General features: G+C 36.8%; 1 protein-coding gene across 1 annotated transcript; it reads right to left on the bottom strand.

Annotated features, from left to right (window-relative positions):
• Positions 1-1,137: 1,137 nt before the first annotated feature.
• On the bottom strand, positions 1,138-4,473 carry LOC137948010 (glutamate dehydrogenase 2-like). Its single transcript, XM_068793909.1, has 9 exons — positions 4,173-4,473; positions 3,958-4,071; positions 2,938-3,159; positions 2,763-2,837; positions 2,563-2,679; positions 2,241-2,491; positions 2,064-2,139; positions 1,690-1,776; positions 1,138-1,585 (listed from the first exon to the last, which is right to left on the bottom strand). The coding sequence occupies exons 1-9, from the start codon at positions 4,278-4,280 to the stop codon at positions 1,400-1,402; spliced, it is 1,236 nt and encodes a 411-aa protein (XP_068650010.1). The 5' UTR covers positions 4,281-4,473; the 3' UTR covers positions 1,138-1,399.
• Positions 4,474-10,857: the final 6,384 nt, after the last annotated feature.

Genomic DNA, 10,857 nt, shown 5'->3' with positions numbered 1-10,857 from the left:
AGACTAAGAAGAGAAAAAAGGTTTAACCTAGAATTAGGGCTGCATACCTCATCCAACTTCCTTCATGTTATATAGTGTTTTGAGTTCCAAATGACACATGGGAGGGATTACAAAAATAGGTTAAGGTCGGAAAAAGGGAAAACATAGAAACAAATTACAGCACGTAGAACAAGCTTAACGAGTATTTCTTCTACTAATTTGTAACAACACACCCTAATTGATATTCTTAGGTGCTCCACTCTTGATTAGGCTTTGAATCATGACCTTCATATGAAGCTCACCATTGTGGATCATAGAGAATAACCTTCTCAATTAAACTATAGAGGTTACCAAAATCTTGGGTTTGTCGAAAGAGAAGTACTCCAACGATAACAGAATGTGTACATGCTTGTTGACATTGCAAGTGAAAATTATCTGCTTCAAATTTCTCCCGTAACATCTTCTGTAATATCAGAATAATTTACCTCTAAATGAGTGTGGTACGGAGGACAATTTTATTTTAATATTCTTCCACTTTGTCCGAAGTGGTAAGTTCTATAATTAAACAAGTATTACTTTCCATGCATTACTATGTAATAATCCTTTGCGAAGGCGTTTAAGGCAGTTTTTTTTAATGAACTTCATGAATAAACCTGAAGGTCAGATTTTTTAGTGTTAAATATTGTTTTAACCTGCAAAGTGTTAAATATTGTTTCAGAATCTAAGTTCCATTATTCCATCTCGTGACACTTAAACTTGGAGTTATCCAACTGATGAGTTCACCTTCTACTGCCTCTGATCCTCTGCCACTGGTTGAGATTTACTGGCTTTTGTGTTCTATCATTCAATTTCAGGCCTTACGTGTGGTGTGCCTACTTAGCTCCCTGAGAGAGGTCTGGCCTTGCTGGATGTTTTCACCTTCTGGGTTTTTTGTGACTCGGTGAGAACAACAGAAGCTTCGCAGAGAAGCAAAGAGTACAGGAGGCCATGACAAATTTACAAACAGAGCAAAACGGAGAGAAACCAATACTTGAAAATAAAGAAGCTTATCCTTCAGAGCTGACATGGGCATGTCTTTACGTCTTCAGATAAGAAAGATAAAAACAAATATAGTGAAATGCCTTACAACTAATCTCTGAAGAATGACAAGCTGTGAATGCCACTTCTGAATGATTATTATCTTTACAAATTTTTTAGGTGTTTAGAGTACTGGAGGCCATGGTATACTAACAAAGAGAAAATACAGCCAGTGTATATCAGAAGTCTGAGTTTTCCTTATTTCATTCAGTAACTTTCAACTTCAGTCTCCCACCTAAAAATAATAGGAAAAAATTCTGAAAATGTTGGTTATAGTAGGCGACACAATTCATCATCTTGAATGATATCTGATGACATAAACTAAGGGGAGAATTGGCATCATTTAGGCTTCCCAACCCCTTAAGAGAGTAGCTCGAGCAACACGATTCACTCCCAATGTGAAAGCTCCCATACGTAGATTGCAGTTGTATGTAAAGCACATTTCCTTAATGTTCTTGAAAGCTCTCTGCATGTACCTTTGAAGTTCCTTGTTCACCTTCTCTTCTTCCCACATGAATCCTTGGATGTTCTATAGAAGTGTCATGACATATGATGGCATGAATGAATACTTGTCTATTTCAGGCAAAAACAGCATTCATAGGAATAGAATTCTTAGTTTCTCTGTCTGGTTACCTGCACCCACTCGAAGTAACTTACAGTTACACCCCCAGCATTTGCATATATATCCGGGAGTATAACTACCCCTTTATTAGATAAAATCTGCAAGAAAATATCGAACATTCAGAAGCTTTTCTCATTGAACAAATGTTCTTTCTGTTAGACATGATGAAAATACTGTTGGCATGACCTATCTTCCAGAGGACTTCTTCCTCCGTTGAGCTGTCTTGCAGAGGAGGAAGTCTTCCGTAAAAACAGAGGAAGAAGTCCTCCGTAAAATAAGAGGATACGATCCAAGAGACCAGAGAAAAAAAGAAACTTTAATTTGTGTATAAATGTATGAAATCGTGAGACGAAAATAAATTTGACTGGAAAACGCTTACAAATACCTCATCAGCTTCGGGATCAGTAGGATGATTTGCAGCTTCGATGATGAACTTGGCTTTGATATCAGCAGCATTATCTCTGCCATATCAGTTCAGAAATTGCATTTGAATATACTGATTTTTTTTTCTAGCTTTGCCTGTCATATGTTTAATCAATATGAATATAATCAGAGACAGAACCTGTTGATGACTCCACCAAGGGCACAGGGAATGAGAACGTCACACTCATGTACAAGCAACTCATTCAGTTCCATGTCATCTCCACCATGGAAGCCCTTCAAGCTACCAGTCTCATTTCTGTGCTTAAATAAATCTGGAATATCTATCCCATTCAGGTTCCTGATTGCACCTGTAATGTCACCCACTGCTACAACCTTACCACCTCTCTCATGAATGAGTTGTGCAGCCCATGAACCCACATTTCCAAAACCCTGAGAAACCATCTAAGATTAGTTGTTTTTTACTGCAAAAATCAAATACAAGAAATATGATCTGTAGGTACCTGGATAACAAAGCTCATGCCTGCAATAGATTTTCCATACTCTGTCAGCAAAGCCTCAGTAGCAAATACCACTCCACGCCCAGTTGCTGCATCTCTACCAAGAGACCCACCAAGATCCTAAAACATATTTTTCCTTCATTCATTGTCTATTTTTCCTTCATTCAAGGTCTGACTGTTATCTGTGTTTATGAAATACTTACGATAGGCTTTCCAGTGACCACCGCAGGGGAGTGGCCATAAAACTTTGAATACTCGTCGAGAATCCATGCCATTGTCTGCCAGTCACCCAAAGGAGGAAAAGCATCAGGTATAAGAAAACGAAAAATTGCAATGAAGTTTACCTAAAATTTTAATATTCTTCACAGGATTTAGAACCTGTGAATTAGTTCCCATGTCAGGAGCAGGGACATCGGTGTGAATTCCAATAAGATCATGAATCTTCTGAGTGAAAACACGGGTAAGACGCTCCAATTCGCTCATACTCAACTCTTTTGGATTACATCCAATGCCACCTTTTGCTCCTCCATAGGGAATATCTGCTACTGCAGTCTTCCATGTCATCAGTTGAGCCAAGGCATTCACTTCATCAGGATCCACCTTTAAAGAATAAAAGAAATAAACTAAAGCATATTGTCAGAAGATAAAACAGAGACACATAGAAAGAAGAAGAGAGAAGAAAAAGCATATTGTCACTTTACCCTACATAGAAGGTTTGAAGAAAGAAAAATTCCGACTAAGGCAAGACCTAGGCAAATGAAAAAAGAATATTTAGAACTATGTAAAAAGGAAATCCAGAAGAATTACGCAGAGAAACTTCGTAAAATGATAAGCTTAACCAGCTGATGCTACAGTTCCCGTAGTGACGAGGCCGCAGATTTGGAATCCCATTCATAAATTTAAAAGGCGTAAATGTAGGAAATCTGAGCTATAACTGCTTAAAGCAAGCTCATTCAGGAAAATTCAAGAAATGACGAGGCCGCAGCATAGGAAATCACGAAACTATTTGTTGAGAGTTTGTGGAAAAGAAAATTTGGGGAAGGGAGCGATGACTGGTTGCTTATTGAAAAGAAATGCAGCTTTTCCTCTTTCTTCGCAAACTCCATTGACTTTTCGTTTTGAAAAGGAGATAGTTCAATCCAGTAGTTCAATCGGAAACAACTACCACTAAGAAAAATAGTTGTGAGAAGACACTCCTAGCTCGTTTTGGATTCATTTTATAGAACAAGCTTAAGGAAACCGTAACAAAGGATTGAAATGGTTAACGCTTCAAAATTCTCAAGAACAACTGAAACCGACCCATGATTTTTCAATACCAGCTTCCTTGATCCAAATAAAGATCAAATAAAGAGAAAGTTAAACAAAAAACAAGCAAAAAGATGCTAAATAAAAGCTCACATCAGGATGATATCGAATCCCTCCTTTCATTGGCCCACGAGCATTATCATGCTGAACTCTGAAACCGACGTAGGAAACCAGAGTTCCGTCGTCCTTCGGAATCGTACACTCAACCTGCAAACACAGACTCCATAAGACCAATGCATCAAGATCCCCAACTCATAAAAATCAAAGAAGACACTCTCACCCAGAAAGGCAGAAACCGAGCATCTTACTTTGATTTCTCTGAACGGGATCAAAAGGCTCATCTCGAGCTTAGAATCAAGCCCAAGCAGGCGGGCGGCGTTCCGGAAACTGCGACTAGTTGCTGTAAGCGCGTTCATTCTCGCCCCCCACAAAAAATAAAATCCTAAACACTCTTAAAACGGAAACTCAAGGAAACACGAAAAAGAACTGGACAGAGAAAACAGCAAAGAGGAAGCTGTGTTCTTGACGTCGAATGAAACGACTGCCAGCAACCAAGAAAGGAAGAAGCCGTCTCTTATAGACCGAATCGGAGTAACAGTGAAAAACTCGAAAGAGACAGATTTTTCTTTTCGGAGAAGGGATGAAAACGACGACTTCTCTGTCATTCAGATTTCAGACAACCCTCCAAGAAACTCGGGAACCGGAACTTCGGTAGGAAAGCAAATGCAGACCTTCCGTAAAAACCCGAAAATACCCTCGTTCCAATTCTCCTCCGTGTCAGGGTAATTCTGTAGTCAAGTTGAAACACGATACCTTTTAACGAGCACTGATTAGTGCCTTACTAGGAAATTAGCCCATCTTAGTTGAAAAATCTTAATCAGGAAAATTTTATCAATGTTCTTCTTCCAGGACTCAGCTAAAACCCAAAAGATTCACTCCTTTGGCTGTTCGATAGCTTGACGGAACAAAACCTGTCTGAAGCCTATCAGGCGTTTCTTTCACCATTGAACCAGAGCTTCCGTGTCAAATAACTCAAATCAACTTTCAATTCCAACCAAGTTTTAAGCTTCTCTGATTGAGCTTCACCTCCGTTTCCAGGTGGACTATCGTTTCTAATTGGTTGAAACACACAGGCAGTTAGGTTTCCGTGCAGCAGGCACAGTGACAAATCATCGCAGTTCACAGCCAATCGTTTTGACGAAGCCATGATAAGTAATTTGGATCATCCAGTTTCCTTTGACTCCAACACACGGAAGTTTCTTTTGTCAAATTAACAAGCTTTCAGTCTTCCTGTTCTTTGTGGTGCTCTAATGTGTATCGATGCCATGTTTGGAAGACTGACCAAATGGGGTAGAGAATTGAAAAGTGGAAGCCATGATGATGTTCCAAGGGATGGTAGAAGCTCGACTAATGCTGACCATCACGGGATCAGATTTGTTATAACGTATACTATTCAGCTCGACTATTTTAATTACATGTTTCACACTAAATGATTTTTTGTATTGGATGGTCAATGGTTGATATAGCCGTTTTGCATGTTTCTCACAAAATGATTTTTCATATTGGATCAGTCGAGTAAGTCAATAATACCATGAAGAATTAAGAATATTTCATCTTTTTATTTATTTTAATTTTAATTTTTAACAAGGATAAATAAGCTAGTTTGGTTGGGTTTAGGAAACTTGACCCACACCAAATTGTTGGTCCCTAAGGCTTAAACCTAGAGGATGGAGTGTTAATAGGTTTGTGCACTCAATTTATCATAGTTTAAGATTTTTTTTCTCAATTTAGTCTTTAATGACTTTGCAACAAGAAATGTACCACCAAATAAATAATACAAGCAAGCACACATACTCACTTAAACAACCATAGTCTACACAACGATATACTGGTTCATAGCCCAAATTCAGGCTACTAATCCACTTCCAAGGAGTTTCACACTTTGGAATTTAATCTACTACATAAAAAGCCAAACAACAACTATAAATTAAATGGTTAAACAACTCAAATACATTAATTCCTACAATGAGATTACAAATGCACAACTAAGCTACACAAGCCTAGAGAGTAAGGGTACAAGCCCTCACAGCAGCATTTGGCCATAGATAGGGGTGGCTTCGAACCAAGCCGGCTTGGTTCAATTCGTTATCTATCGAGCACGAGCACCGAAATTGGCTCATTCACCTTAATGAGCCGAGCTTGACCAAAGTCAGGTTCGGTTCGTCGGCTCGCGAGCTGGCTCGAAGTGAGTCGGATCAGTATCGGGATCGTGAGCGAGCGGGGGAGCGGGAGAGGATCGAGAGCAAGGGGGGGAAAATTTTTTCCTCCCCCCTCGTCACCGCCGACCCCTCCCATCGGTTGTTGTCGCCGCCTCTACCACCGTTGCAGCTGTTCTCGGCCGTCTCTACCGCCGTCGCAGCTGCTCGCCGACCGCCTCTGTGGCCGTCCGTTCGATTTCTTCCTCTCCTCGCCGTCGCCTCTATTTCTGTCACCGCCACCTCCGTCGTAGCCGTCATCCCCGACTATAGGTCCTCCCCGGCACCGTAACCCCCTTCCCTCCGAGTCGTTTCGGCGAAAAACCAGAACAAGGGAGAAATAATCTCTCCCCTCCCTTGCGCGAAGATGATCTCGCATGTGTGATTTCGCACATGCGAGATCATAAAATAAAAAAAAATAAAAAACTTTTTCCTCTAGAAAAAATTAAAAATAAATTTTATAGAAATAAGTTTCTATAAACTATTAGTGTCTCATGTATTTTTAAACATTTTTCTAATTGAAATTTTTTATTAAAAATCATATAATTTTCTAAGTAAGATTTTTCGTACAAAGATGGGGAAAAAAACTGTATAGAAAATTTTTGAATAAGTATTTAACAATTGCTGCAGTAACACTTTTAGCATGAAACAATTTTCATTGCAATTTTGTGTTTGATATTTTATTTAATTAAAAATTTATCGATAAGTATAATAATATATTAGATTGATTATTAATTTTTATTTATTTCCCTAGAAGAGACAATAAAAGGTCCATTTAACTTTCCGAAGAAAATTTTAAAATATTTCTTGTAATTTTCTAATAAGTCACTAATAGTAATAAGATTTTATTTAAACGTTTTTTTTGGGAATATATATCATAGGAAAAATATTTTTAGTTTTTCCTAGAATATAAATTTTTATCTAGGGGCACTAAGGAGGCCATAATAAATTATGGCCAGATTCAAAAATTACAAAACAAGCTAGACAACAATTGGAGTAAAAAATATTAATATTGGTGCATTTTAATCCATTATTGAAATTCAATCCTGAACCTCCCCTATCATTATATTTTTTTAAAATGTATGCATAATTTTATATATAATTTATTCAAAGCCACCCCTACATGCGAGATCATTAACAAGGAAAAAAAAACTCTTTGTCCCTTCCTCATAGCTCTTCAATAAATTAAAAAGATATTTTAGTAGAAATACGTTTATAGAGACTATTAGTGGTTTTTTCAATAAATATTGAAAAGACATTTTAATAGAAATATAGGGACCATTAGTGCCTCATGTTTTTTCAAAATATTTTTCTAATTATAAATTCTTTTTAAAAAATCATATAATTTTCTAAGTAAGATTTTCTTGCCAAGATGGGTTAGAAAACCATATAGAAAAAAATTGAATAAGTATTTGACAGTTGATGATATAATACTTTGAGCATGAGGCAATTTTCATAGCAATTTTGTGTTTGACATTTTATGTGATTAAAAATTTATCGATAAGTATAATAATATATTAGATTAATTATTAATTTTTATTTATTTCCTTAGAAAAGGCAATAAGAGGTCCATTTAACTTTCCTAAGAAAAATTTAAAATATTTCTTGTAATTTTCTAGTAAGTTTGTAATAGTAATAGGATTTTATTTAAAGGATTTATAGTTTTTATTTGGGTGATTGTAAATTGATAATGATATTTTATTTAATTTTGTTGTGTTTGATTATTGTATGGAGTTTATTTATAATCTTATGCAGTGTATAGAGTGTTTAGACTATTTTATGGAGTGTATAAATAATTTCATGAAGTGTTTATGGAGTGTATAGACAATTTTATGGAATGTTTATGCAGGTATTATGTATATTCATTATGCCCAATTTTAAGTAAAGGTCATGCCGAATTTTATACAAGTATTATATGTATAGATTATGCTCAATTTTAAGTAGAGGTTATGCCCAATCTTATACATGTATTATATATATATAATTTATGCGCAATTTTATGTAGAGGTCAAGCCCAATTTTATGTAAAATGTATGCATAATTTTATAAACATTTTATTCGATATATATTTTTTGAAAAGTTTTAAATGTATGTTGAGGCTCGAGCTCGGCTCGAACTCATTGGGCTCGAGCTCGATAACAATTTTAGGCACGAGACAAGGCTCGGCTCGAAGCTCGACTCGAAATATCAAGCTCGGCTAGAACATAAGCAGGTTCGGGCTCGGCTCGGCTCGATGCCACCCCTAGCCACAGATGGGCCTTACTTAGACGACGAAAGCTTAAGATGAAGTGAATACACAATCCACTCCATTAGCAACATAGCTTTGGGCAAAAAGAACTTTTAGCTTGAGCTCTAGGCTACAAAAGCCTAGCACAAGTTGGGTACAAAACCTAATTAGGATACCTACTTCGAGCCCCAACCACAAAAAGCCTTATAAGTTCACTAAGTGCCTATTGAATAGGCAAATACAATAATGAAGCACAAAAGAAACACATAAACCCCAAATCTAATGAACCTCCCAATAGTAGTTTAAGGGAATACAAAAAAAAAGACTCTTCTCCACATCTACTCTTCAACACTCCCCCTCAAATCGGAGTTTATAACTTCAGCTTGCAATGAAAAAGATTTTTGGTTTTCAATCTTCACTTGCTAAAATTTTTTTATAGATGTTAAATCTTTATAATTTGCTCTCCTCCTTTCTTTAATATTTTGGTCACATAAGAATTAGTAAAACATGTGGAACAAAATACCATGTTTCTTGTACTTCATCTACTTCTCCCCCTCAAGCTAGGGATAAAAATGACATATAAACCTAGTTTTGACAAAACACAATGTGGGAAAAGAAAATCATTTTTAGGCGTACAACAAAGCTCCATACACAAGTCAAAATGGTCATAATCTAAAACACTCACCTCTATTTTAAAGGCGGAAAAACTGCCAACTTTAGGGCTTAACAAAAGGACTACTTACTTTTAAGGGTAGCTCAAACACAAATCACCTCTTGGGTGGCGAACAAAAGACTTGACTCAAAATGGATGTTACTTTTTAGGTAGGTCTAGGCATTGCTATTATGAAAAATGATGATGATAATGTGAAATGTAAACACGCATGACACAAAAATTTTTACGTGGTTCGGCAAATTGCCTACGTCCACGGAGTTGCATAGGAATTTATTTCTTCTTTAGAGGAACCACAATACAGCAGAAACACAACTACTTGCCGTTACAGCAAGCCCTGTATCCCACGGCGGTGGCACAACTTCACGCGAAGATGAGGAGCAGTAGCTTTGTCTTTCCCTATTCCGACAACAGTAGAATGACGATGGAGATCTCTCAGTCCCGAGAGACTCCCTCTGCTTCTTCTCGCCCGAACAGCGTCGGCCACTAGCACCGGCAACGGTGTTGAACAGTAACTCTGGCAACAATGACGACAACGGCGACAACAACGGCGTCATCCTTCTCAAGTCTCTTTTTCTGTCGAGAGACTCTATTTCGCACTTTGTTTCTGTTTCGGGAACAGAATCAAAGTCCCGCACAATTCGCACATACAACTTTCTGGATTTTATCTTCTTCTCCTGGGCTACGGATCTCTTGTTGAGATTTGCTCTCATACGAAACCTCCTCTTCCGATTCTTCACGATGGAAACCGCCACACGCTGTAAGTCCTAATTAGGGATTATAAATCAGCGGGAGAGTTAGAGTTGCACACGTCAACTCAAAATATGAATATGCAAAATCCCATTTGTATCCCATTGAGTGGTGTGGACCAGGCTCCATGGTACTCAACAATTGTTATTAAGTTATAAAAACACAAGATAATAAACTGAATAAAAACTGGAGGAAAACAACTTTAACTGGAAGCAGTCGACTATGCAACACTTATACTTCCAAAGTCACCTTTCAAAAAAAAATAGGGGAGACTATAAAGGAAGAACTTGATAAAATTGACCAAGTATAAATTTTTTGGGGTGACCATAATTTTTCGGAGTTAACTATGCGGAAGATACACAATATTGAAATAAGATATTGCACACCTTGAATGAGCATACCATGGAGTGATTAAGTTTATCCAAAACTCTCTGATTATAAGAGAAATTTGGCAAAATCAGATTTTAGGAGAAAAAGGAACTCAATTCACGTCAATGCATGGAGAGAAGATAGGGAAAAAAAGATTTATGGAAAATTTGACCTTTGGTACTTATAATATCAATATCTAAAAAAATTTAGCTCAAATTCACAAACGGTTTGTTTATCAAGAAACTATACTCAAAGAAATTTAAATTGGTACCTAATTTGACATAAAAAACTTCGTTCTTGAATATTTTATGACCTCTTGATTTTCTTCATTATGTAGCTTGACCCTTGGCGATAGGAATGCAAATATCTCATTAAAAATAGATCAGATTGATATGAAATTTTCTCCTTAGGAAACTAGAATTTGATACATTTCATCCAAGTATAATTTTTATTCATAACATATACTTATTTTGAGAGAAAGAATCTGAAAGATTTTGGACTTTGTAATCTAGCCAAATTGAGTGCTCTTTCTTCTTTGGCCAACATGACCATTGACCCTTGTAAAATCGATATCTCCCTCCAGAAAACTCAGATTTAGAATTGGTTTATTAAGATAGAAATTAGACTTACAAATATTTATTTTTAAATATAAATCTCTATATAAAGTCTTGGTCCTTATGGTTTAACGGGCTTAAATAGTGAAGCCTTTTCTGCTACTTGAA

This window comes from Aristolochia californica, unplaced genomic scaffold, assembly GCF_029961685.1.
Source record: "Aristolochia californica isolate CCGP_79_NKW_82.1479 unplaced genomic scaffold, dmAriCali1.0.hap1 SCAF_13, whole genome shotgun sequence".
Classification (NCBI taxonomy): domain Eukaryota; kingdom Viridiplantae; phylum Streptophyta; class Magnoliopsida; order Piperales; family Aristolochiaceae; genus Aristolochia; species Aristolochia californica.
The sequence above is the reverse complement of the archived record's forward strand: the minus strand, read 5'-3'. Positions and strand labels throughout refer to the sequence as shown.

Coding starts and splice junctions, on each gene's coding strand:
- LOC137948010 (XM_068793909.1), bottom strand. CDS start 4,280: ATGAACGCGCTTACAGCAACTAGTCGCAGTTTCCGGAACGCCGCCCGC. Junction 4,072..4,172: donor TCCCGTTCAGAGAAATCAAA/GTAAGATGCTCG, acceptor CTGTGTTTGCAG/GTTGAGTGTACGATTCCGAA. Junction 2,838..2,937: donor ACATGGGAACTAATTCACAG/GTTCTAAATCCT, acceptor GGTGACTGGCAG/ACAATGGCATGGATTCTCGA.